The 27,938-nt window shown below is 37.8% G+C and overlaps 1 protein-coding gene across 1 annotated transcript; it reads right to left on the bottom strand.

The window, feature by feature from the left end:
* Positions 1 to 417: 417 nt before the first annotated feature.
* On the bottom strand, positions 418 to 27,938 carry CTSS (cathepsin S). Its single transcript, XM_069478824.1, has 8 exons — positions 27,883 to 27,938; positions 26,812 to 26,938; positions 20,428 to 20,550; positions 17,351 to 17,500; positions 14,164 to 14,391; positions 12,592 to 12,757; positions 10,070 to 10,172; positions 418 to 972 (listed from the first exon to the last, which is right to left on the bottom strand). The coding sequence occupies exons 1-8, from the start codon at positions 27,906 to 27,908 to the stop codon at positions 873 to 875; spliced, it is 1,023 nt and encodes a 340-aa protein (XP_069334925.1). The 5' UTR covers positions 27,909 to 27,938; the 3' UTR covers positions 418 to 872.

Here is a 27,938-nt window from a genome sequence, read left to right as displayed (position 1 = left end):
CCCACACATTTTTCATGTCATAGGCATGAATTTATAAAATTTAAAGTTCCTGCTGCCTGTTCAGAACCTATCTACTAATCTAGGGCAGTTGTCAGGAAGATCCATCTGAATTAGATAAAAATATGAGTAGTGGAATATTATTAAAGAAATGCAGTTTGGTTATTTTATTCAGGTTGGCTTAATTGTTCACCAAAAAAAAAAAAAAGATCCTAATCTATCAAATTATTGATAATTAGATAAATAATTTAAACTAGTATATTAAATTGTTGCTCATTAAAATAATTCTTCCAAAGTGCTTGAAAATAGATTGTCTTTTAAGCATTTGTCTGCTTAACAACATTTAATTTTAAAATGTTTATTGAACTCTTTTATGTGCAAAGATACAATCTGAACCCTCAGGACATTTATAACCTAATATTTTCTTCCATCAAAGTTGTCACAGCCCATCACCAGCATATCACAATTAACATTCTCATGATAGATTATAATAGTTACCTAAGAGTAAGAATAGTATGTGGCAATGATAGAAATTTGAAATGACAGATTTATTAAGCACTTCTAGGCCATCACGTTACAAAAGGCTATTGGGGGCTTAAAAAGACAAAGAGTATAAAATAAAACAATGACAAACACAGACTGTCTTAGGTTGAATAATTCTCATAGTTATATCTATAGTGTATTATTAATTTACTTAGCAAGCTTTTTCCCCGATGTCTGCCAAGTTAAAAAGTGAAGAGTCAAACTATATTTTCTAATTAGTACAGTAAATATACATTGATCATGTCACACTTATTTCCTTTGGATACAGCAGGTAAAAGTTAAGAGTTAAGAGAAATGGTTTCATATTTCTTGTTATAAAATGAAGAGATTCTCTAGATTTCTGGATAAGATGGAAAACTGGCAATCCCACAATGGTTTCCACTATTTCTTGCCATCCGAATATATCCTTGTTCACCAAAGTTGAGGCCCCAGCTTTAAAAAAAGAAATAACACAAAATTACAAATGAATACAATCAAATGTTATCAATTTTTATCTTTTTGCTTTTCTTCTGTAAGTGATCATATATGAAAAGCTGTAAAACAAGATTAGAATGAAATAATATAATAATTTCTCCAGGAATTTTAGGCAATTTGTAAAGGATAGTTTAGAAGGCTTTAGTGCTATATTGATGAATAGACTTAATACCTAAGGAAAACAACATAAGATCCATCCCGGTTAATCCTCCTACTTTGTAAATATACTTTCTGTAAGGAAATAGTTTTATTATCCTTCATAAGGCTTTATCTCTAAATTTTTTGTATAATAGTATCATGGGTGATGATTTTCTATCAAACTTAAATTCCTCTGGAGACTCAATTAAGAAATATTTTGAGGGACTACTATTAAAAAGGGATAGGGCAGGAATTCTAAAGTAAACAATAAAAAGTACAGCTCTGAAAGAGCTTTCTGATCTAGAAAAGGAGCTGAGACTTTCTCATAAATAAAGCTGTCAAAAAATGGAATATGCTACCTTGTAAGGAGGTGAGCTCTTTGGCATTGAGCGTGTTTAAGCTCAGGCTTGTTGCATAGCTTGTTTGAGATGTTGCAGAGGGAATTCACGTGTCAGGTAAGGGTTAGAGGAGATCCATGGTTCTCTTACTTTTTTATTTCATAGACTTAAGAGGATTTCAAAAATATTTTACAGTTCTCATTTTTAAATTAGCATGTATGTAAATTAACATTTCAAAACCCATACCATTTACTATCACCACCATGTTGCAAAAGAAAGGATTTTTTTCTTTTTCTTTTTCAGACAAGACTTCTCTCTGTTGCCAAGGCTGGAGTGCAGCAGGGCGCTCATAGCTTGCTGCAGCCTTGAACTCCTGGGCTCAATGGATCCTCCTGCCTCAGCTACCCGAGTAGCTAGGACTACAGGCACACACCACCAGTCCCAGCTTTTTTTTTTTTTTTTTTTAATTTTTTTGTAGAGACAGGGTCTTGTTTTATTGCCGAGGCTGGTCTTGAACTCCTGGTCTCAAGTGATCCTCCTGTCTTGGCCTCCCAAAGTGCTGGGATTACAGGCATGAGCTACTATGCCAGGTAGCAGGTTTATTTGAATAATCCTATGCCCAATAACTCTGGGGCCTTGATTACTCGTTGATCTGTATATAAACTCCTCCACCCCTTTTTTTCCAAAGACAATCTTGGTCAATCTTGTGGGAAGACTCTTGGATTGAGGTGGCCTTCTAGCCAACTATGTATCTTTGTCAGGCTTCTAAACTTTTCTAGGTTGATAGCAATTTTGTCTTTAGTTGAGCTAGGTTTCTAAATTTATGGATCGATCCATAATTGGCAGCATAGACTATCCAAATACTTCAGGATCTTATCCAATTAGTATAACCTCAAGATCTCTGTTGGCCGGGCGCGGTGGCTCACGCCTGTAATCCTAGCACTCTGGGAGGCCGAGGTGGGCGGATCGTTTGAGCTCAGGAGTTCGAGACCAGCCTGAGCAAGAGCAAGACCCCATCTCTATTAAAAATAGAAAGAAATTATATAGACAGCTAAAAAAAAAAAAAAAAAAAAAGATCTCTGTTAATATTTATGGAGATGTCCCTGAATAATATGTAGTTCATTGTTCTTCATTGATTTCTGGATTAACCCAAACCATCAGAGAGTTATACAATCCAGTATTTTGCATTTTGGCCACCATAAAATGATTTTTACTCAATTATGCTTTGGCATTAAATTATCGTTAGCCTATATTGTTAGACATTATGAAAACATTCTGTAAAACTTATTACTATATTTAGTGTTGAAATGTTATTGAGAGCATGGTTTTCTACATCACATAGTGCTCTTTTCATAGAGATACAAAGGAATAATAAAAATAATAACAATAGTTACTATGATTTATCAGACACTTATTATGTGCCAGGCACTACATGCTGAGTATTTTACATGCATTTGCTTCTTTAATCCTTATAACATTCTTGAGGCTATTCCCGTTTTACAGATAAGGAAACTAAAAGTTAAGGGAAGTTAAGTAACCTCAAAAGTTTACACAGATAGTAAAGAAACCTAGGATTCTAACCAAGATCTGCCTGGCTTCAAAGTTAATGTTTTTACTTGTTATGCTATATTGTATTTTATAAAGACCTTGACCCATGTAAAGAAAGGGGAGAAAAATTCAGGGAAATAGTCAATGTTTAGAAGATTAAGTACAAAACAAAAGAAAGATATAAAAAGAGACCAAACAGAGAAAAACTCCACATTCTTTTACTTGTTAACTTGGTAGCATTGGGAGTGACACATAATTCAACCTTTTATGAGATAAATAAGAACAAATTTGAAAATCTAAGAGGATTTTTTTTTTTTTTTTAGTATACCCTTTGTGGAGCCTGCAATTCTTGTGCACATTCAGTCTCTCCTTGTTAGGACTTAGTGCCAGCAATAGCTGTGATGTTTCATCATTTGGTCCCTGTGTAGCTTGCATCTTTCTCTAACAGGCACCGTATAATAGAACCTTTAGAAAAGTACATGCAGTTCCCTTAACTCATTTACTTTTTCTCACCTCTCTGCTTTTGCATATTTAGCTTTCTCTACTCTGATTGCTCTTTTTCACCTGGTTAGGTCCTTCTTCCTTCAAGATTTAGCTAAATAACTTAGCTCAAAGGCTTTTCCTATCTAGGCTAGGCAAAGTACTCTTTTATTTCCACTGCAACTTATGCTACCTCTATCTTAGCATTTGTCACATTTTATTGCAATGGTATATACATGCACTTACCTGTTTCCAGGATTCTGTTAGACTGTAAGTATCTTGAGGGATGAGAAAAAAACTGTATTTTTCATTGCCAAATCCCCAGTTCCTAGCTTGGCACATGTTAGGTTATATGATTATTGAATTAATATATGAATGAAGATGCAAAAATGAACACGAGACTACCCTACCTTTAAGAAGTTTACTTTCTAGTGAATGGAGCATGATTTATAGAAATAGGTGTAACACAAAGCATATATGATAAATACTATAATAAAGTTTATAAAGCATTGGTTAAAGCTTAGAAATTAGAGAAAAAATTCTAAGTGCATGGGGTATGAAGGAGATAGCATTGGAGGTAGGTTTTGAAGAATGAATAGAATGTTTAATGACTTTTTTCATTTTATTTATTTATTTATTTATTTTTTTGAGACAGAGTCTCACTTTGTTGTTGCCCGGGCTAGAGTGAGTGCCGTGGCGTCAGCCTAGCTCACAGCAACCTCAAACTCCTGGGCTCAAGCGATCCTACTGCCTCAGCCTCCCGAGTAGCTGGGACTACAGGCATGCGCCACCATGCCCAGCTAATTTTTTCTATATATATATTTTAGTTGTCCATATAATTTCTTTCTATTTTTAGTAGAGACAGGGTGTAGCTCTTGCTCAGGCTGGTCTCGAACTCCTGACCTTGAGTGATCCACCCGCCTCGGCCTCCCAGAGTGCTAGGATTACAGGCGTGAGCCACCGCGCCCGGCCGACTTTTTTCATTTTAAAAGTAATAACTTTCGGGCCGGGCGCAGTGGCTCACGCCTGTAATCCTAGCACTCTGGGAGGCCGAGGTGGGCGGATCGTTTGAGCTCAGGAGTTCGAGACCAGCCTGAGCAAGAGCGAGACCCCATCTCTACTAAAAATAGAAAGAAATTATATGGACAGCTAAAAATATATATAGAAAAAATTAGCCGGGCATGGTGGTGCATGCCTGTAGTCCCAGCTACTCGGGAGGCTGAGACAGGAGGATCGCTTGAGCTCAGAAGTTTTGAGGTTGCTGTGAGCTAGGCTGATGCCACGGCACTCACTCTAGCCTGGGCAACAGAGTGAGACTCTGTCTCAAAAAAATAAATAAATAAAAAAATAAAAGTAATAACTTTCTTTTTAAAGATAATTTTGAAAATGTATCAAGATAGACAAATGCAACAATTATTAACATTTGGTATAATTCCTTTTGGTCCTTTATTATAATGTATATCAGAGAAGTTAGACATACTATTTTTAACTTAATATTTATATTATATATAATTTTTTTTTCACAGAGATGGGGTCTCGCTCTTGCTCAAGCTGGTCTTGAACTCCTGAGCTCAAGAAATCCTCCCACCTCAGCCTCCCATAGTGCTAGGATTACAGGCATGAGCCACCACGCCTGGCCCTAAATTTTTTATTTATATATATCTTTTTTCTTTTAAATATACATCCCAAGTATTATATTAGGTTATTAATAATAGTCTGAATAATCCTAATGCATGGAGTTGGTTATGTCATAGTTTATTTAATTGTTTCTCCATTGTTAGGCATTTATGGCTGCTTACTAATTTTTACTATTAAAGAACAATGCTACAATTTACATAAACTGAATATGAAGGTTTTCCCATATTTAGGATTATTTTCTTCATATAGACTTGAAGAAATGAAAATAATGGGACAAAGAAATGAACATTTTCTATATTGTTAAATTGCTCTCAAGATGGATTGTAACAATTTCCTTTCTCATCAGACTGTACAAGAGTGACCATTTCACCAAGACAGGTGGGATTTCTGTAGGCAGCAATAGGTTTCAAGGACATTTCAGAAAGATAAAATGGCACATGTTAGGAAATAGAGGTAGGTAAGTATCTATAAACTTACTGTGGCCAGAATATGAGTGTGAGAGTACGTGAATATAGTGGAAGAAATGCCTAGAAAGCTATGTTGAAAGCTAGATAATGGGGATCTTGGAATGCTTGGCCAGGAGTTTAGACTTTATTTTGATGACAATGTTGAACCATTTAGAATTTTTGAGCATGGGTTGACAAGATCTATATTTTAAAAGATACCTCTATAGCTGAGTAGAACAGAATCTGAATTAGAGTAGGGCCATTGGGAATGGAAAAGATAACATATACTTATAAAATACGATTCAGAGGCTGAATGGACAGGGCTGTGGGGGTTAAGAGAAGGGGGAGCCCAAGATGATGCCAAGGCTTTAATAATATGAAGGTAGGGCCAGATGCGGTGGCTCACGCCTGTAACCCCAACACTTTAGGAGGACAAAGCAGGAGGATTATTTGAGGCCAGGAGTTTAAGACCAGCCTAGGAAACAGAGAGAATTAGCCAGACATGGTGGTGCATGACTGTTGTCTTAGCTACTCAGGAGGCTGAGGCGGGAGGATGGCTTGAGCCCAGGAGTGCAAGGTTGCAGTGACCTGTGATCGCACCACTGTACTCCAGCTGGGCTAAAAAGCAAGACCCTGCCCCTAAAAAAAAAAATAACAAACTAAAAAAAAAATAATGTGAAGATGGGAATGTATTACCCAAAATAGGGAGTGGTTTTTCCCTTGAGCTTATTCTAAAATCCTTTTCAAGGATGGAGGATGAAGGGAGAATTGCGATGGAGGAAGAGAAGAAATTTTTAGACTTGTCGAGAGTGAGAATATGTATTGTTGTGAGTGGTAGTAGGGGGATTAGATGGTGAATTTTGGTTTTTCAAGCAGAGTTGCCAAGGTGAAAGTTGGACAGGAAAGTCTGTCGCTTAATAGAGGGGTCATTTTTAGAGACCGTGAACTGGAAATCATCAATATAACAGCAATAGTTGAAACTCAAGGAACAGATGAATTTGCTTTGGTATAGCAGACTCATGTAAGGAGCAGGTGGAAAAAATAATCTAAGATATGAGGCTAAAGCTGATGTAGGGAAATGAATCAAGATAGTGCTGTCATAGATGTCATAGAAGTAAATGCAGTACAGAGTTTATAAAGCAGAGAAATAGTTTGCATTTCTGGCCATTGTATATGCTTTTTGGGCCACTGAGCAACTTTCCAACCTCCAACACACTTTCCTCCTCCAACACATGAGCAATTCCACTCATCTGAAAACTTAATGCAAATAATGTCTTCTCTGTGGAGCTTTAGGCAGTTAAGCTTCTCTTCCTCTATAGTCCCATAGCCATTGAGACCTGTATTATTATACCACAATATGTCATGTTGTTTTGTACTGTTTAAAAATATATCTAATTCCATGTTAAATTGTGAGCATCTTCAGGACAGGATGGTTTCTTATTATTTTTTGTATTTCCAGGGCCTAGATAATGCCAGTGACATTGTGGATGGATAGTAAATGCTTGTTGAATGCACGAGTACAGAAAACAAGTTTTGAATTTCAACACTAAAAGATACAGATGATCTTCAAGAAGAGCAGCTTCAACAGAGAAGGGAACTGACAAGACCTACTGTAGGAAGCCCCTTAGGTAGTCAGTAAAATATGAGGGAAAGTATTGCTTCATTCAAAAAAGATATCACTGGTCTGTACCCAAGATGATCAGTGCTGTGAATAGGTTATCAGTGAACCAAGACATCGGTCCCCTCAGCTATTTCCAATGTGCTATGCAAATATTATCATCTTCTATGTGTGCCACAATATGGAAAAGGTAGGAAAGCACATTTTTTGTTTGTGATTTGTAGACTATGAACTTCCAGTAAAGATTCGAAGGGCATTATGGGTTGAATTTTGTCCCCCCAAAATTCATGTTGGAATCCAAACCTCCAGTGCCTCCGAATGTGACCTTATTTGGAAATAGGATTATTGTAGATGTAATTAGTTGAATTAAGATGAGGTCAGTAGTGTGGGCACTAATCTGATATGACCAATGTCTTACAAAAAGGGAAAATTGTACACAGAGACAGACACGCACACAGGGAGAATGCCATGTGAAAAATGCATGCAGAGATCAGGGTGATGCTTCTACAGGCCAAGGAAAACCCAAGATTGCCAGCAAAACTTCAGAATCTAGGGGAGAGGCATCAGATATTTTTCATTAATTTTTTTAAAAAAATTAATTGGCAAATATTGTATATATTCAAGATGTACAATGTGATGATTTGATATATATGCACATTATGTAATAATCATCACCACTAAATCAATACATTTATCGTGACTCATGCTGTACATTAGATCTCTAGAACTTGTTCATCTTAGAAGAGAAAGTTTGTACTCTTTGGCCAATATTTCCCGTGACCCCCCCTCCCCACCATCCCCTAGCCTCTGGCAACCGCCATTCTACTCTGTTTCTGTGAGTTTAACTTTTTTAGATTTTACATATAAGTGAGATCATTTAGTATTTTTCTTTCTATGTCTACAAACATTTTCTTCCTCACAGCCCTCAGAAGGAACTAACCCTGCTAACACCTTGATCTCAGGCTTGTAGCTTCTGAAACTGGGAGATACAAATTTCTGTTGTTTAAGCCACTCAGTTTGTGGTACTTTGTTATGGCAACCCTAGGAAACTAAAATAAAGAGAAACTTCTGGCTGGGCGCGGTGGCTCACACCTGTAATCCTAGCACTCTGGGAGGCCGAGGCGGGAGGATCGCTCAAGGTCAGGCCAGCCTGAGCAAGAGCGAGACCCCTGTCTCTACTAAAAATAGAAAGAAATGATCTGGACAGCTAAAAATATATATAGAAAAAAATTAGCCGGGCATGGTGGCGCATGCCTGGAGTCCTAGCTACTCGGGAGGCTGAGGCAGAAGGATTGCTTGAGCCTAGGAGTCTGAGGTTGCTGTGAGCTAGGCTGATGCCACGGCACTCAAGCCAGGGCAAAAGAGGGAGACTCTGTCTCAAAAAAAAAAAAAAAAAAAGAGAAACTTCAAGTGTGCTTAAAACTCAACTCTTCATATTTCCTCTCTTTTTCCCCTCTAGAAGTTATATTCCTTTTGTCTGTGAATGATACAGATATCAGTTCAATGCATATATCAAGGGGCCATTAGGTGCTACATGGGCAGTGCTGAGGACACAAAGACAAGACATAATCTCTGTGACAGACAGGCAAACATATAATTTAAATATAATGCATGAAATGCTATGATCCAGTATGCACAGGACATTTTGGCAGCACAGGAAAAAAAAAACATTTTGCTCAGCCCAAGGATTCAGCCCAAAGACTTTGTGGGACAGATAACGACTGAGCTGCTTTTGAAGGAAAAGGAGGAAAAAACCAAATGAGGAGAAAGGATGTTCTAGGCAGAGGGAACACATAGTCAAGATACGAAGATATTAAAGATAAAGTAGTTTGTATGGGAACTTTAACTGTTTATACTTCAATATAACTAGAGTGAAAAGTATGAGACAGCAAATGCCAGGAGTTGAGGCTGGCAAGGCAGGTAAGGACTATGGCATGGAGGACTTGTCTTGTCTGTTAGGGAACTTGAATTTTACACTGAATGATACTAAGTAGAAGAGTTATAAGCCCAGACTCTTTCATATTTTAGACAAATCAGTTTGGCAGCAGTATGAAAGATGGATTAGAGAGTAAAGGGGGAAAAAAGAGAGTGGTAAGAAGACAAGTTAGAAGGCTACAGCAATAGTTCAGGCAAGAGGTGAACTAGAGCAGTAACAGAAGAAATGAAGAGGGACAGAATAAACAACATAATGAGGTAAAATTAGTTTAACTGGTTTGTTGCTTAATTGGACCTAGAGGAGTCTAGGATGAATCCATAGCATCTTATTGGGTGACTCTGTGTATGATGTTGCCATGTACTGACATGGAAAATTCTGAAGGAGAAGCAGTATGGTAGAGAGGGTACTGAATTCCCCAAGGAATACTGAGTTTGGAGAGACTTAAGATATGTAAGTGGATATGTCCAGATAAGTCTGAAGTTCTGGGCAGGTGTCAGAGCTAGAGCTAGAGATTCAAAAGCCATCAGCATATAATTTATAGCTAAAGTTCTAAGAGTGGCATGATGGGACCCAAGAAAAAGCAGAATAAGAAGAATAATTGGCAGAGGACAGAGCTCTGGGGAAAACGCCAGCGTTTAGGGGCAGCAGAGGAATAGGTGTTCATAAGGGAGGCTGAGATGAAATGATCAGAGAAGTGTTGTAGAAGATAAGTCATGAAAACAAAGTGATGAAGGCAGAATAGTAAGTGAGGAAAATGGGGTAGGGAATAATTTAGGTCATTTTGTAAGAAGCTATAAAGCTTATCGTTGTCAATATCATGATCTTCATGATCAAAATCACAAGAGAGTCTTTGTTGAGGCTCCCTCAGGTTCCTAATTTTAATTAAATATACATTAAAGTGCAAATATATTACCTGTTCTTCACAAGCCAGTAGTCTTTCCCATTAAGGTTTCCATAACCAACCACTAATACTCCATGATTCACAGTCTGAGTACAGGCTGGGTCATAGTAGACACCTGAGAAGAAAATATGAGTCAGGGAAAAGGGTGAATTCTATATGATAATAAAAGACATCTTAAATATTACTTTTTATTAGACTGTTCTGGATACATATCAAGGTTAATTAAAATGTTAGGAACATGTACTGTCATGTTAAACGATTTAGAGCTCACAATTCTTTGCCATCAATGCTGTATCTGTCAGTTTTCTTGCCAAATTTGGCATCAATCCAATCATAGTTCCCTCAGAAACCTTCTTTGATAAGCCACCACTTTTTCTAGTTATTTTTTAACTTCTATGCAGTTACTGTATTTCTTTGTGTATACAGGCATACCATGTTCTATTGCACTTTGCTTTATTGCATTTCACAGATATTGCATTTCTTACAAATTGAAGGTTTGTGGCAACCTTGCATCATTCAAGTTAATCGGCGCCATTTTTCTAACAGCATGTACTCACTTCATGTTTCTGTGTCACACTTTGGTAATTCTTGTAGTATTTCAAACTTTTTCATGATTATTGTATCTGTTATGGTGATCTGTGATCAGTGATCTTTGAGGTTACTATTGTAATTTGGGGGGAGGGGGCAACATGAATCGCGCCCATACAGGATGGTGAACTTAATAAGTGTTATATGTGTTCTGACTGCTCCACCATTCCCCCACTGGCCATTCCCCCATCTCTCTCCCTCTCCTTGGGCCTCCCAGTTCCCTAAGACATAACAATATTAAAATTAGGCCAATTAATAACCCTACAATGGCCTCTAAGTGTTCAAGTTAAAGTAAGAATCACATCTCTCTTTCTCTTTAATTTTTTTTTTTTTTTTTTGAGACTGGGTCTTGCTGTGTCTCAGGCTAGAGTGCAGTGGTGTAATCATAGTTGCAGTGAGCTATGATGCTTAATCCTCTCAAGTAGCTGGGACTACAAGCACGTGCCACCACGCCCAGCTTATTTTTCTATTTTTTATAGAGATGGGGTCTCCCTCTTGCTCAGGCTTGTCTTAGACTCCTGGCGCCAAGTGATCCTTCCACCTCAGCCTCCCTAAGTGCTAGGATTACAGACATGAGCCACCGTGCCCAGCCTCTCTCATTCTAACTCAGAAGCTAGAAGATTAGGCTTATTGAGGAAGGTATGTTGACTACTGAGATAGGCTGAAAGCTAGGTCTCTTGTGCCAAACAGTTAGCCAAGTTGTGAATGCAAAAGAAAAGTTCTTGGAGGAAATTAAAAATGCTACACCAGTGAACACATGAATAATAAGAAAACAAAAACGGCCTGATTGCTGATATGGAGAAAATGTTAGTGGTCTGGATACATCAAACCAGCTATAACATGCCCTCAGGCCAAAGCCTAATACAGAGACCCTAACTTTCTTCAATTTTATGAAGGCTGAGAGGTGAGGAACCTGCAGAAGAACGTTTGAAACTAGCAGAGGTTTGGGAGGAATGACTTCAATTTTGAAAATTCTTCTATGGGTGAAAGGAAGAGTCAATTGATGCAGCAAATCTCATTGTTGTCTTATTTTAAGAAATTAACCACAGCCACTCCAACCTTCAGCAACCAGCGCCCTGATCAGTCGGTAGCCATCAACAATGAGACAAGGCTCTCCCAAAAGAAAGCTCAGATCGTTAGTGTTTTTTAGCAATGAAATATTTTAGATTAGATATGTATGTTTTTTTAGACTTAATGCTATTGCACACTTAATAGACTACATTATAATGTAAACACAACTTTTACATGCACTAGGAGACCAGACTATTTGTGTGATTCACTTTATTGTGATATTTGCTTTATTGAGGTGGTCCGGAATGGAACCTGCAATACCTCTGAGGTATGCTTGTATTCCTAATTGTTTTCACACATTTTCATCCTTTAGTAGATTAAGTGCTCCTTAAAGAGGTTTAAAAATATATTACAGCCTTCTATTTTGTCTAATACAATGTTCTACTCTTAGTGGGTGCTCAGGAAATATTCTGTTTGGTATAACTGACTATAATATTTTTAAGCCTCAGCTTAAAAAAATAGTTAAGTGTCCTCCTACACTTACACTACGGAGTCTCTACGGTAGTTAAGAGTGCAAGTTCTGGAGTCAAGCTGCATAGTTTTTAATACCAGCTCAACCACTTTTAGATTGTGTGATCTTAGGTGAGTTAACCCCTTTAAGACTCAGTTTTTTTCACCTGTAAATTAGGGTTATTGTAAAGATTAAATGAGCTAATACACATAAAGAATTTAGCATAGTAGCTGGCATGTAGGGTTGATAAGCTTTGGTAAGTATTACTTTACTGACTAGAACTAGGTATAAAATACTTATATGAAATGTAGGATTCTGTTTAACCCATCTAAACTTTCAGAGGTGGAGTGAAGGGGCAGGACATTCTTTCTTTTAGTGCAAGGGCAGCATACATAACAAGAGCATAATATATCTGAATTTTTACCACTTCTGTAGAGGAAGAAAGAAGGATGACTTGCATCTATACCAACAGACACAGGTCCTTTATTGGCCACAGCTTCTTTCAGGGCCTCTTCACTGCCATAGGGAAGTTCAGTGTACTTTGAACATGTGGCAGCGCGATTTTTTGAATCATAATGGCACTTCTCATCCTGCAAAAAAAAAAAAAAAAGTATAAATCAGATTAAAAAGTATACTTCACTTTTCTTTATAAATCACCACTATCCTAAGTCTAGATTTCAAATATGTTTTCTTTCCCCACTTTCACCTTTTCAAGTGTCTAAAGCTCCTTCTTCTTTTTAAAGAAAGAAAAATAGAATCTTCCAAATCCTAACAGTCCCTGGTTTCACTAATAACAGAAGAAATACGGAACTTTTCTATTGTTTTAAATTGTGAACATCTTCATTCATGCAAAACTGGCCAGCACAATGTCCCCTCAGACTCTGAGGGGGCTTGTAGGGGAATACTACATAGAGATCATAAAGTCTAGATTAGAGCTTTAAAATCTTTTTGATCACATAAAGCCTGCAAGATGATCTGCCATTAAAATGATGGTTTACAAATACCATATAAAATAGGAAACATTCATATTAATACTTCAAGTGGAAGCCAGGTGAGGTGGCTCATGCTTGTAATCCTAGCACTCTGGGAGGCCGAGGCGGGTGGATCATTTGAGCTCAGGAGTTCGAGACCAGCCTGAGCAAGAGCGAGACCCCCCATCTCTACTAAAAAAATTGAAAAGAAATTAGCTGGACAACTAAAAATATATATAGAAAAAATTAGCTGGGCATGGTGGCACATGCCTGTAGTCCCAGCTACTCGGGAGGCTGAGGCAGGAGGATCGCTTGAGCCCAGGAGTTTGAGGTTGCTGTGAGCTAGGCTGACGCCATGGCACTCTAGCCCTGGCAACAGAGTGAGATTCTGTCTCAAAAAAAAAAAAAAAAATCAAATTAAATATTTCAAGTGGGAAAAGAGAGATTACAAATTCATGTTTGTTGTATATACCGCTATGTTTTTTAGATGCTTAATAGGAAAAGAACTTGCAAGAAATAAACCAAAATAATAGTGGTTAAGGTAGGACGTTTTTGAATGATATTTTTATCTTTTCTAAATTTTTTATAATATGGGCATAATACTTATATCATTTAACAAAATGTGTAATCAACTTGCAAAGAGGAGGAAAACATATTTAGCTTATTAGTAGGTGGAAGAACGATGTGGTTGATGACCGGAGAGTAAGGTTGATCATGGGAGGCTGCAGGAGAAAAAAGTTTAAATACCAGGCAAATATACAGAAAGAATTTTGAGGATAGTTTGCTTAAAGCCTGTTTTTAAGCATGAATGCTATTTGCTTGTTTAAAAACATTGCACTACTGATACATTAAGAGACTACTGCATAAGAAAGAGACCTCTTGAGAATTCAGGAATTTCTGATTGGGATTCTCTGACACATCCAACACTGACTCTCAAGTAATTGCCCTGGTGTCCAGTCCAGCGCAGCCAGTCAATGTATAGCATGAAGTCATAGGGCAGCACAAAAAGCTTGATGGAGACACACCACTGCTTTGTAGGGATAGGAAGCTTCTGAGTCGATGCCTTTGTTATCAATGATGTATTGGAAAGCCTCTGTCATGAAGCCACCATGGCAGCCTTTATTCCCATATTTTTCAGTTGAGCAATCCACCAGGTTCTGTGCACTGAGAGATACGAGCTTTCCTGTTGTCAGCTTCAGCTGTGCTTCCAGGGCCCCCACAGCACTGAAAGCCCAGCAAGCACCACAAGAACCCTAAAACAGACAGAAGGTCACAAAGGCAATCATAGAAAATAAGTACAAACTGGACAACTTCCAACTATGTTAGGCCTGTCACTAGTTCCAGGAAGAGCCCCCCCATTACAATTTCCTTCACTCTTAGACAATGGCAATGAAGACTAAATACTTGATTGTTCTCTAGGCAAGGTCTAACCTTGATGGAGATTTGCAAATGGCAAAACTCAGGGCATAATGACCATCTTCAAATATGTCAACAAATAGTACTCACTGAGCATGTACCAAATCCCACCGATTTTCACCTAGAAGTAAGGGAGATAGATGCCTACAATACAGTAATTTTGAGAGGAGCTAGGATGATTTCTTTGACCTAAAATGCACTTCCTCCTGCCAAATGATGCCTCAAACATAAGAGCTTTAATCCTAGGTTAGCATTTTTCAAACATTGTTATCCTCAGAATTTTTTGATCAAAAGATATTTTACAAGAAGGCATAAACAGCAAAACACAAAGCTACTTTTAGTTTTGTGTTTTTTTTTTTTTGCTTGTTTGTTTGTTTTTTTGAGACAGAGTCTTGCTCTGTTGCCCGGGCTAGAGTGAGTGCCATGGCGTCAGCCTAGCTGACAGCAACCTCAAACTCCTGGGCTTAAGCAATCCTACTGCCTCAGCCTCCCGAGTAGCTGGGACTACAGGCATACGCCACCATGTCACCATGTCTGGCTAATTTTTTCTATATATATTTTTAGTTGGCCATATATTTTTAGTTGGCCAGATAATTTCTTTCTATTTTTAGTAGAGACGGGGTCTCGCTCTTGCTCAGGCTGGTCTCGAACTCCTGACCTCGAGTGATCCACCCGCCTCGGCCTCCCAGAGTGCTAGGATTACAGGCGTGAGCCACCACGCCTGGCCTTACTTTTAGTTTTAAAAAATGCAGTGTCCAGACCCATAATAAATGTTTTTTCTCTCTCTCGCTCCCTCTCCCTTTCTCCTCCCAACCTTCCACCTTCTCTCTACCCAAAGGAAGCAAATTGGAATTGCCTTTGGTTAAAGCAAAATTGCTCATTAAAATGTGAGCACCCAGGAAAGGAGCTCATTAAATTACTCAGTTAACACCTAAAGATGTAGTTTATTGGGTCTTCCCAAGGTTTTATTTTAGACAAGCTTGGGTAAGACACCCAAAATTAGTTGAAAGAAAAATATGTAGGTGGAAAAGAATAAAAGATTAGCAGTACCATTCACTTTTTTTTCTTTTTTTTAACTCTTTTACTGGATTTTTCTTCCTGAGCATACCATTCACTTCTTAATAAATGTTTACTTTTTTCATTGGTCACAAGCTGGGGCATCTGCTCAGAATGCTCTGATTCTTCTCCCTTATCCTGACTGCGAAGGTGAAATGTGTGTTTTAACCTTAGTTATCTCTAACTAATTTAGTACTTTTGTAGTTGTTTTTACAAGGCACATATTTCATTGTTTCTTCTTTTTTTAAATTTTTTAAATTTTCCTGAGACACCTGAAGGGCATGTATTTCATATTCTAGCGATGCAAGCCTAGCCATGAATTAACTTGAGTGGTACTATTTATAGGCCACTGTAGCTCTAGTTCTTTCCTCTCCTTCAACTCTGAAATTTATAAGGGAGATGGAGAGAGAAACTTCCTGATCAAGGTTCTCTCACACACATGACACCGCTTCTCAAGCAACTGGCTTCCTGGATGGTCCAGTGCAGCCAATAGATAATATGAGCATTAAAAGTCTGTCTTCCAGCCTGAGCAAGAGTGAGACCCCGTCTCTACTAAAAATAGAAAGAAATTATATGGACAACTAAAATATATATATATACAAAAAATTAGCCGGGCATGGTGGCGCATGCCTGTAGTCCCAGCTACTCGGGAGGCTGAGGCAGTAGGATCGCTTAAGTCCAGGAGTTTGAGGTTGCTGTGAGCTAGGCTGACGCCACGGCACTCACTCTAGCCCGGGCAACAAAGCGAGACTCTGTCTCAAAAAAAAAAAAAAAAAAAGTCTGTCTTAAAGACCTATTTGGGCCGGACGCGGTGGCTCACGCCTGTAATCCTAGCACTCTGGGAGGCCGAGGCGGGTGGATCACTCAAGGTCAGGAGTTCGAGACCAGCCTGAGCAAGAGCAAGACACCGTCTCTACTAAAAAAAAAATAGAAAAAAATTATATGGACAACTAAAAATATATATATAGAAAAATTAGCCGGGCATAGTGGCGCATGCCTGTAGTCCCAGCTACTCGGGAAGCTGAGGCAGGAGGATCGCTTGAGCCCAGGAGTTTGAGGTTGCTGTGAGCTAGGCTGACGCCACGGCACTCACTCTAGCCTGGGCAACAAAGTGAGACTCTGTCTCAAAAAAAAAAAAAAAGAAAAGAAAAGAAAAAAAGACCTATTTGTTAGTTCACAGTTTTGTGTAAGGTGGCTCTATAACCACTCAGAAAAGCACTGTGGGGAATACAGTTGTCTCTTGGTATCCATAGGGGATTGATTCCAGGACCCTCAAGGACACCAAAATCCACGGATGCTAAGTCCCTTATATAAAGGAGGCAGTATTTGCATATAACCTATGCATATCCTCCCATATACTTTAAATCACCTCTAGATTACTTGCAATACCTAATACAGTGTAAAAGCTATGTAAATAGTTGTTATACTATTTTTTAAAATTTATAATATTTTTAATTGTTGTATTGTTATATATTTTTTGCAGATATGTTTGATTCATGGTTAGTTGAATCTGTGGTTGCGGAACCTACAGATATGGAAGGCCAATTGTATAATAAAGTATAATATGTGATCCTTTCCCTAAAGGAGATTACAATTTAGTTAGGAACACAAGAATAACAAAAATAATTAGAAAGTAACATAAGGGACTGTAAGGTTCACTGCCAAATTATGTAGCTAGAATAAGCATTTAAAGAAGAGAGCTCTATCTAGGGTGCAGAGGCTTGGGATGATAATACTCACCTGGTATTTTACTTCAGTAACACATCCCTTCTCTCTCCAGTCCAGAGAATCAGGCAATTTCTGATTAGGACTTGACTTATAAGTGACATTTCTCTGCCACTGGCTGGGAACTTTCAGGCAACTCATCAAAGACACTACTTCTTCACTGGTCTACGAAGCAAATATATAGTCATGAATTGCTTAATCATGGGGACACGTTCTGAGAAATCCTTTGTTAGGCGAATATCAGAGTATACTTACCCAAACCTAGAAGGAATAGCCTACTACATACCTAGTCTATATGATAGACTATGCTTCTAGGCTACAAACCTGTACAGCATGTTACTGTACTGAATACTGTAGGCAATTGTAACACAATGTTAAGTATTCATGTATCTAGACATATCTAAACATAGAAAAGATACAATAACAATATGGTAAAAAAGATAAAAGATGGTACACTTGTGTAGAGCTTGCAGGACTGAAAGTTTCTCTAGGGGAGTCAGTGACTGATTGTGAGTGAATGTGAAGGCCTAGGACATTACTGCACCCTATTTCATATACACTGTACATTTAGAGTAAATTCATAAAAAGCTTTTTGTTTCTTTGATAATAAATTAAACTTAGCTTACTATAATTTTTTTTTTTTTTTTTTTTGAGACAGAGTCTCACTTTGTTGCCCAGGCTAGAGTGAGTGCCATGGCGTCAGCCTAGCTCACAGCAACTTCAAACTCCTGGGCTCAAGCAGTCCTCCTGCCTCAGCCTCCCGAGTAGCTGGGACTACAGGCATGTGCCACTATGCCCGGCTAATTTTTCTATATATATATTTTTAGTTGTCCATATAATTTCTTTCTATTTTTAGTAGAGACGGAGTCTTGCTCTTGCTCAGGCTGGTCTAATTTTTTACTTTATAAAATTTTTAATTTTTTTAACTTTTTGACTCTTTTGTAATAACACTTCGCTTTAAATACAAATACCTTGTATAGCTGTACAAAAATATTTTCTTTCTTTATATCCTTCTTCTATAAGCTTTTTTCTATTTTTAAATATTTTTTACTTTTTAAACTTTATTGTTAAAAATGAACACAAACACACACATTAGCCTAGGCCTATATAGCGTCAGGATCATCAATATCACTATTTCCACCTCCACGTATTGTCCCACTGGAAGGTCTTCAGGGGCAATAACAAGCATACAGCTGTCATCTCCTATGATAAAAATGCCTCTTTTGGAATACCTCCTGAAGGACCTGCCTGAGGCTGTTTTACAGTTAACTTTTTTTTTTAAGAGACAGGGTTTTACTCTGTTGCCCAAGCTGGAGTACAGTGGTGTCATGATAGCTCATTGCAGCCTTGAACTTCTGGGCTCAAGCAATCCCTCTGCCTCAGCCTCCCGAGTAGCTGGCACTACACGCCTATACCATCACGTTGGGCAAATTTTTAAAATTTTCTGTAGAGACTAGGTCTTAGTATGTTGCACAGGCTGGTCTCAAATTCCAAGCGATCCTCCTGCCTCAGCCTTCCAAAGAGCTGGGATTCCAGGCATGAGCCACTGCACTGGGCCAACTTTTTTTTTTTTGTAAGTAGGGGGAATACATTCTAAAATAACATTGAAAAGTATAGTATAGTAAATACATAAACCAGTAACATAGTTGTTGCTTGTTTATTAACATTATTAAGTATTATGTACTGGACATAATTTTATGTGCTATACTTTAATGTGACTGGCAGTGCTGTAGGTTTGTCTATACCAGTATCACCACAAGCGAGTAATGCATTGCACTATATCCTTACGACAGCTACAACATCATTAGGTGACAGAAATTTTTCAGCTCCATTACAATTTTATGGGACCACAGTTGTATATGCAGCCTATCATTGACTGAAATATCGTTATGGGGCACATGACTGTATATCCCTTTCACTTATAGCCTTCTTTCTAATATCCTAATAACTTTGTGCATATATTTTAAAACTGAGAAAAACCAGCAGTAGTTGTGACCAACATAGCTTCTGTTACTATCTGGTGGGGTGAATTATTTGGGTCCCTTTAGTCTTGCACTTTGCATTAGCATCTCAATTAGGCACTGTTACTGGGAAGGAAAAAAAGAAAATAGTAAAATCTAGAAGTTATGAGGAGGCAGATTATTGGTTCAAAACAAGGCAGAATTATTCTGTCCAAAAAGTGGACTAAACTGGTTTTCCCTGTCAGAAAGAATTACAAAGGAGATTCCTGCATTTAAGAAGGAATTTGGTCTACCGAGGTTATTCCCTTCTTAACTTTGGCGACAGTGTTAAAGTTTTGTAGGGTAGAACAGAATTTAAAAACTAATGGGGCCGGGTGTGGTGGCTCACGCCTGTAATCCTAGCACTCTGGGAGGCCGAGGCGGGCGGATAGTTTGAGCTCAGGAGTTCGAGACCAGCCTGAGCAAGAGCGAGACCCCCATCTCTACTAAAAATAGAAAGAAATTATATGGACAACTAAAAATATATATATAGAAAAATTAGCTGGGCATGGTGGCACATGCCTGTAGTCCCAGCTACTCAGGAGGTTGAGGCGGGAGGATCGCTTGAGCCCAGGAGTTGGAGGTTGCTGTGAGCTAGTCTGACGCCACGGCACTCTAGCCTGGGCCACAGAGTGAGACTCTGTCTCAAAAAAAAAAAAACAAAAAAAACCAAAACTAATGGGAGATTATTTGTGTTATTAAATATCCACATGCTCCCATTAAGAAAGCAGGTGGACCATATTAAATTGTCAATGAAGTCTTACATAAGTATGACAACTTACTATAAAATACTTCCAGTAATCCTTAGGCAGTGCTTTCTAGAATTTATAAAAAATAAGTAATAGTAGTCTATGAGTTTAAAATTTCCTCTAAATAAGAGATTTGTTAAAGAAAGTGGTCAAAGTAGAACCAAATAAGGAATCTCTATACAAATTCTTATGTCCTGAAATTCTACTGTTTTCTAACTTTGTACTTATATGGCTATACTCTCTCCTTTATCATTGTTTTGTTGTTTACCTTCAAACTGCTTCAGGGGAGACAGAAATTATGCTTACTCAGACGTGAAAAGAGGATTATTTGTAATTTTCCTACCATGTCTCCCAGGTGGTTCATGCCTAGATCATATGAATGCATTCCCATTGAATGTTCCAGATTGTGTAACGTCACAAACTTTAGATTCTTTTCCCAGATGAGACGCCGTACTGGTTCCTCAGTCTAAAATATAAGGAAAAAGAACATAGTTATACTACATCCTGTTCAATAATGAAGATAGCATTTTATGAAACATTCTACTAAATGTGAATCTACTGGAGAGCATGAAAATCAATGAATATATCCAATATAACTGCTAAAATCATATAATAATCTTAATTCTTGCTCTTGGCTTTAATGGTGATTAATATTATTTTATGATATACATAATGAATTTTTTTAATAAGCTAAAAAGTTTTCTTAAAACTGATGTTTGTTAAAGTATATCCCTTGTAGATGATAAATTCTTTTCATTTTTATAGGTCTTTATAAAATGGCTTTTTTACCTTCACTCTTGCAAAACAGTTTAGCTGATTATAAATTTCAAGCTATTTTTCTTCAGCTATTTGAGATTATTTCTGCATCGTCTTTTCTTATCTCTTGCTGCAGAGGAGAGATCTGTTGTAAAACTTAATTATTGTACCTCTGTTTTTAACTCCAGTAGCTGTTGTGATTTTTTTCTTTCTCTTTCATATTTTGCAACTTCATTACATGTGTCTGGGTGTGGGTTTCTTTATCTTCTCCTGGATACTTTCGACTGGATGACTCAGGACCTTTTCTCATATCTGGAAAATTCTCAACCAATATCTCTCTGTATTCTGTTTCTCTGCCGTTCCATCTAACTGTCTTCTTCAGAAACTCCTGTCAGAAGTATTTTGCAGCCTCAAACTCTTTCTCATCTCTCTTGTTTGCATTTTCATAGATTTTTCTTTTTATTTCTATGTGTTGCATTCTGAGTGAATGCCTCTGTACTATCTTTCAGATTACTGATTCTGTCCAACTCTTTCCCGTCTGGAAATTCCTTGATCTAGATTTATAATTTATTTCACAATTTCTTGTTCATTATTGAGGATGTTATTCCTTTATATGGTTTTTTTAAAAGTAATTTTTGGTCCTATTGTTTTAATTTTATCAAAAGTGAATTCATATGCTGACTAATGATTTTCTTGTCCACCAGGAAATTCATTTACATAGAATACAATATATATGGTGCCTCCTAGAATAGCTGAACATCCCCCACACAGGCCAGAGTTTCCAATAAGCTGTAGCCCCAGTCAGCAGCCAGGAACAACTCTGTTCTGCCTTATTTCATGGAGTGGGTGAGCCCATGTCCAGACCCTTGCTCTAGGTACCAGCTAGCAAGTCTGGATGCACACCTCTCCCCTTTGGAACAAGATTTCACTGTTACCTCATTAATGGACATAATGGCCGTGCATGGTGGGCATACTTCAGATCACTAAATTGGAAAAAATGGAATAAAGAAAACTAAATCTAAGTACAGGAAAAGGAAAAAGAAGTAAACTTTGAGATAAATTATAAAGGTAGAATACTAATCAAAAGTCATGTTCATTTCTCCTGAGGGATTGGAATTAGTAAAAAGAAGGAGCGCATTCATTTAACCAGATAATTGTGCTAAGTGCACACCTAACACTAGTCAAACTTGAAATTAGCGATCTTGTCCTAAGAGGAAGGGGGCGAGGGTGAAATTCATCACCACTAAGAAAACCATATGATCATTTCAACAGCTGCAGAAAAAGCATTTGACAAAATTCAACAATGTTACATGATAAAAACTCTCAACAGTCCAGGTGCAGTGGCTCATGTCTGTAATTCTAGCACTTTGTGAGGCCGAGGTGGGAGGATTGCTTGAGGCCAGGATTCAAGACCAGCCTGAGGAAGAGAAAGACTCTGTCTACAAAAAATAGAAAAATTAGCCAGGCGTGGTGGTGTGCACCTCGTAGTCCCAGCTACTCTTGAGCCCAGGACTTTGAGCTTGCAGTGAGCACCCTAGCCCAGGCAACAGAACAAGACACTGTATCAAAACAAACAAACAAACAAACAAAAAAAAAACCTCTCAACAAATTAAGTATAGAAAGAATTCCCCTCAACATAATAAAGGCCATATATGACAAGATCACAGGTGATACCATACTCAATGGTGAAAAGTTGATGGACATTCCTTTAAGATTGGAGAAAGACAAGGACACACACTCTTATCACTTCTATTCAATATAGTACTTGAAATCATAGCCAGAGTAATTAGGCAAGAAAGAGAAATAAAAGGCATCCAAATAGGAAAGGACGAAGTGAAATTGTCTTTGTTTGTTGATGACATGATCCTATAGAAAATCTTAAAGACTTCAACAAAAAAATTATTAGAACTGATAGATGAATTCAGTAAAGTTGCAGGATACAAAATCAACATACAAAAACAGTAGTGTTTTTGTACTGTAATTATTGTAAAAGAAATTAAGAAAACAATCCCATTTACAATAGTATTTAAAAAATACTTAGGAGTAAATTTAAACAAGGAAGTGAAAGATCTGTATATGGACAATGACAAAACATTGATGAAGGGAATGAAAGACACAAATAAATGGAAAGACATTCCATGTTCATGGATTGGAAGAATTAATATTGTTAAAATGTCCATAGTACCCAAAGCAATCTAGAGATTCAATGCAATGCTTATCAAAGTTCCATTGTCATTCTTCATAGAAATAGAAGAAAACAATCCTAAAATTTATGTGGAACCACAGAAGTCCTCAAATAACCAAAGCAATCTTGAGCAAAAGAAATGAAACTGGAGGCATCATAGTATCTGATTTCAAAATATATTACAAAGCTAATAGTAATCGAAACAGGCATAGTACTAGCATAAAAACCAGACACATTACCAGTGGAATAAGAGAAAGAGCCCAGAAAGAAACCCATGCATTATGGTCAACTGATTTTCAACTAAAGTGTCAAGAACACACAATAGAGAAAGGACTCTCTTTAATAAATGATATTGGGAAAATTGGCTATCCACATGTAGAAGAATGAAATTGAAACTTCATGTCACCCCACATACAAAAATCAACTCAAAATGGATTAAAGCTTAAATGTAAGACCTGAAACTATAAAATTATGAGAAGGAAACATAGGAGAAAATATCCACAACATTGGTGTAGGCAATGATTTCTTGGATATGACCCCAAAAGCACAGGCAACAAAAGCAAAAATAGACAAATGGGACTGCATCAAACTAAAAAGCTAGTGTACAACAAAGGAAACAAATAACAGAGTGGAGGGATAGGCTATAGATTGGGAAAAAGTATTTGCAAGTCATACATTTGATAAGGGGCTAATATCCCAAATACAGAAGAAACTCAAACTACTAAATAACAAGAAAACAAATAGAAAACAAATAACCCTATTATAAAATGGGCAAAGAACCTAAATATACAACACAAATGGCCAATATATATATATATATGAAAAAAAATGCTCAACTTCACTAATCATCAGGGAAATGCAAATTAAAACCACAATGAGATATCACCTCCCATCTGTTAGAATAGCCATTATGAAAAGGATGAAAGGTAAGTGTTGGTGAGGATATGGAGAAAAGGGAACCCTCTTACACTGTTGGTGGGAATGTTGATTAGTACAGTCGTTTTGGAAACAGTATGGAGGTTCCTCAAAAAACTAAAAATCAAATTATCATATGATCCAGCAATCTCACTTTTGGGTATATATTCAAAAGAAATGCAATCAGTATGTCAAAGAGATACCTGCAGTCCCATGTTCATTGTAGCATTATTCACAATAGCCAAAATATAGAATCAATTTAAGTGTCCATCAAAACATAAATGAATTAAAAAATGTGGTATATATACATAATGGAATACTAGTTAGCCTTAAAAAAGAAGGAAATTATGTCATTTGCAACAACATGGATGAATCTAGAGGACATCATGTTAAGTGAAATAAGCCAGGCACAGAAAGACAAATACTGTATGATCTCACTTACATGTCGTATCTAAAAAAGGTCAAACTCATAGAAGTAGAGAATAGAATGGTGGTTACTAGAGTCTGAGGGGAGGGTGGACCAGGAAAGGGGAAATCTTAGTCAAAGGGTATGTTGTCTCAGACTGGAGGAATAAGTCCTAGTGATCTATTGCACAGCATGGTGAGTATAGTTAACAATGTATTGTATATTTCAAAATTACTAAAAGAGGCCGGGTCCGGTGGTTCACGCCTGTAATCCTAGCACTCTGGGAGGCCTAGGTGGGAGGATCTCTCGAGGTCAGGAGTTCGAGACCAGCCTGAGCAAGAGTGAGACCCCATCTCTACTAAAAATAGAAAGAAATTATATGGACAGATAAAAATATATATAGAAAAATTAGCCAGGCATGGTGGCACATGCCTGTAGTCCCAGCTACTTGGGAGGTTGAGGCAGAAGGATTGCTTGAGCCCAGGAGTCTGAGGTTGCTGTGAGCTAGTCTGACGCCACGGCACTCTAGCCTGGGCAACAGCGAGACTCTGTCTCAAAAAAAAAAAAAATTACTAAAAGAGTAGATTTAATTTTATTTTTAAATTTTGTAGAGACGGCGTCTCATTATGTTGCCCAGGCTGCTCTCAAACTCCTCAACTCAAGCAATCCTCCCACCTAGGCCTCCCAAAGTGCTGGGATTATAGGCATGAGCCACCACACCAAGCCTAAAAGAGTAGATTTTAAATGTTCTCACCACAAAGAAAGAATAAGTATGTGAGTGAGGTGTTGGATATGTTATTTAGTCTAATTTAATCATTCTGCAGTATATACATGTGCCATAACATCACTTTGTCTTCTATAAATATATACAATTATTATTTGTTAATTATAAATAAATAAATAAAAAGAAAACTTAGAGTGTCATTTTTATACAAAAGTAATACACCAGATAGCTAAATATATGAAGCTAGCTCACAAACATAGAGATATTATAGTTATAGACTTAGCTATTTGAAGCAATAGGGTTAAGGTCTTACAATCAACCAACAAGTATGCTTTGAAATAAAACCAGAAGTACGAAGTGGGAAATGAAAGTCAGGAAACCATCTGGTAGCACTTCAATGTACCAGGGACTGTAATACGGCCCTTTTGTTTGTCAAGCATGCCAAATGTGCTCCCTCCTCAGAGTCTTGCACTCTTTTTCCCATGGCCTGCAAGCTTAACTCCAGTATTTATTAGACTTGCTCACCAGCTTCCATCAATTCTCTGTCCGAGCGTCACCTTCTTTGTGAGGCCTTCCCTGACTATCCCATCATATCCATAGAATTCTCACCACCACCACTCGGGGCCTTTCCTACTCTCCAGGCCTTGATTTATTTTTCTCTGCTGCACTTATTACCATCTAACATACTGCATATATGCTTATTTATTTACTTACTTCCTGTCTCTCCCTCTCTGATACAAGCTCCATAATAACAGGAACTTTTTTTCTGTTTGCTTTTGTTTTTGTTTGAGACAGAATCCCGCTCTGCCGTCCCCGTTATAGTGCAGTGGCGTCATTATAGCTCACAGCAACCTCGAACTCCTGGGCTCAAGCGATCCTTCTGCCTCAGCCTCCTGAGTAGCTGGGACTACAGGCATGCGCCACCACGCCCGGCTAAATTTTCCTTTTTTTTTTTTTTTTTGGTAGAGATGGAATCTTCCTCTTTTTTTTTTTTATGTTATAAAAGTAAAATTTATTTTATCTTTTAGGACAGAAAGAATGAGAGAGAGAGAGAGAGAGAGGTAGGGGGGAGGAGAGCAGAGAGATAGCCTGGCATCCCAAAGGAGGGCAAGGGAGATGCCAGCAGTTAGGCCAAGTGGCTGGAGTCTGGCTCTTGCTCAGGCTGGTCTCCAACTCCCGACCTCAAGCGATCCTCCCACCTTGGCCTCCCAGAGTGCTAGGGACCTTCCTTTTGTTTCCTGCTATGTAGTACTGAGAACAGTATCTGGCAAGAAATGAGTGCAGGCCGGGCGCGGTGGCTCACGCCTGTAATCCTAGCACTCTGGGAGGCCGAGGCGGGTGGATCACTCAAGGTCAGGAGTTCGAGACTAGCCTGAGCAAGAGTGAGACCCCGTCTCTACTAAAAATAGAAAGAAATTATATGGACAACTAAAATATATATATACAAAAAATTAGCCGGGCATGGTGGCGCATGCCTGTAGTCCCAGCTACTCGGGAGGCTGAGGCAGTAGGATCGCTTAAGTCCGGGAGTTTGAGGTTGCTGTGAGCTAGACTGACGCCATGGCACTCACTCTAGCCCGGGCAACAAAGTGAGACTCTGTCTCAAAAAAAAAAAAAAAGAAAAAAAAGAAATGAGTGCATAATATTTATTGAAAACACTGCTTGTGAGAATATAATTTTGAGAGGTAGAAAACAGGGTACTCATGTAAAAGCACGTTGCTTGAGTGACAATCCCATCTACCTTTTCTTCGTATTGCTTGCCATAGGTTTTCTTCCAGAGATGCCAGTGATGATCCAGGGTAGGGTCTTTATGCAGTTGTGCCATTGCAGAGCAGCACACCAAGAGCACCCAAACCAGCCTTTTCATTCTGTTTAAGGAAAGGTAACATAGGAAGTGTAGCTACTATATTGTACTGTAAGTGTAGCTGCATATATTGTGACCATATTTCTTTGTATCAAAAAATAGCAATGCAAAGTCTATCAAAGGGATGACTTATAAATCAGAATTACACAGGAAACTTCCTGGGGTATATAATCACAGGGAGTAACTGCAGATTTATGTCTGAAATACTACTTCCAATACTTAGTAACACTTTAAAAAGTAGTTTTCAAAAAATTTCCAGTATCTGGTAAATCAAACACATCTAGGGGATTAAAAACCAGGGATTTTCCGGGCTTTGCCAACAAATCTAATCAAGAGAAATCCTCTTTCAAAAAAATTATCCTCAAGAAGAGGACAAACTTCTGAAAAATCAGTTTATCTTCTGAATTTTTGAATACATGAGCTCTTCTTAACTGGTCTATTTAAATATCTACAACTTTTAGGGATAGTTAAAAGACAACTCCCATTTATTGCTTTCACATCCTTAGGTAATTTTCCTTTTTAAACTTTTTTTCAATGATCAAATATCTATTTCAAATGAAGCAATTAACTACTCTTTAAAACACCACTTCTAGGTTTAATTCAAAGAGACTTTAACACAAATTCAGTGACTAGTTCCCTCAAACTGGATTCTACTTTCTTTTCCATTTCTTTGTAATTCAAAACATTTGTAATGAACCGTATAAACCTTCAAATTATATTCCAAAGAAAGCCATGTTTCAGCCTTAACTTAGATGCTCAAGCAAACACTAACTTAAAAAAAAAAAAAATGGACTCTTTTTAATCAGAAAGAGAAGAGGCAAATTAAGTGACATGATTTTTTGGTTTACTTCCTGAAACCGAAGATTTACAACCTGGCATGCAGAGCGAGCTAAAAAATGTAAACAGAGCGTTTAAAGACCAAAGAGAGGAGAACAAAACAGTACTTACGTGATGGAACCAGCAGGTGCTCCCATGGGAAGAATCCTTGAATTTGTGAGCTCTCT

The sequence above is a fragment of the Eulemur rufifrons genome, chromosome 8, assembly GCF_041146395.1.
Source record: "Eulemur rufifrons isolate Redbay chromosome 8, OSU_ERuf_1, whole genome shotgun sequence".
Lineage (NCBI taxonomy): Eukaryota > Metazoa > Chordata > Mammalia > Primates > Lemuridae > Eulemur > Eulemur rufifrons.
The sequence above is the reverse complement of the archived record's forward strand: the minus strand, read 5'-3'. Positions and strand labels throughout refer to the sequence as shown.

Excerpts from the sequence above, each read along its gene's own strand:
- CTSS (XM_069478824.1), bottom strand. The coding sequence starts at position 27,908 with ATGGGAGCACCTGCTGGTTCCATCAC. Across the intron at positions 17,501-20,427 it reads TGAACCACCTGGGAGACATG|ACCAGTGAAGAAGTAGTGTC; the intron begins GTAGGAAAATTA and ends TTTGCTTCGTAG. Across the intron at positions 10,173-12,591 it reads TTTCTTCCTCTACAGAAGTG|GTGTCTACTATGACCCAGCC; the intron begins GTAAAAATTCAG and ends TTTTCTTCTCAG.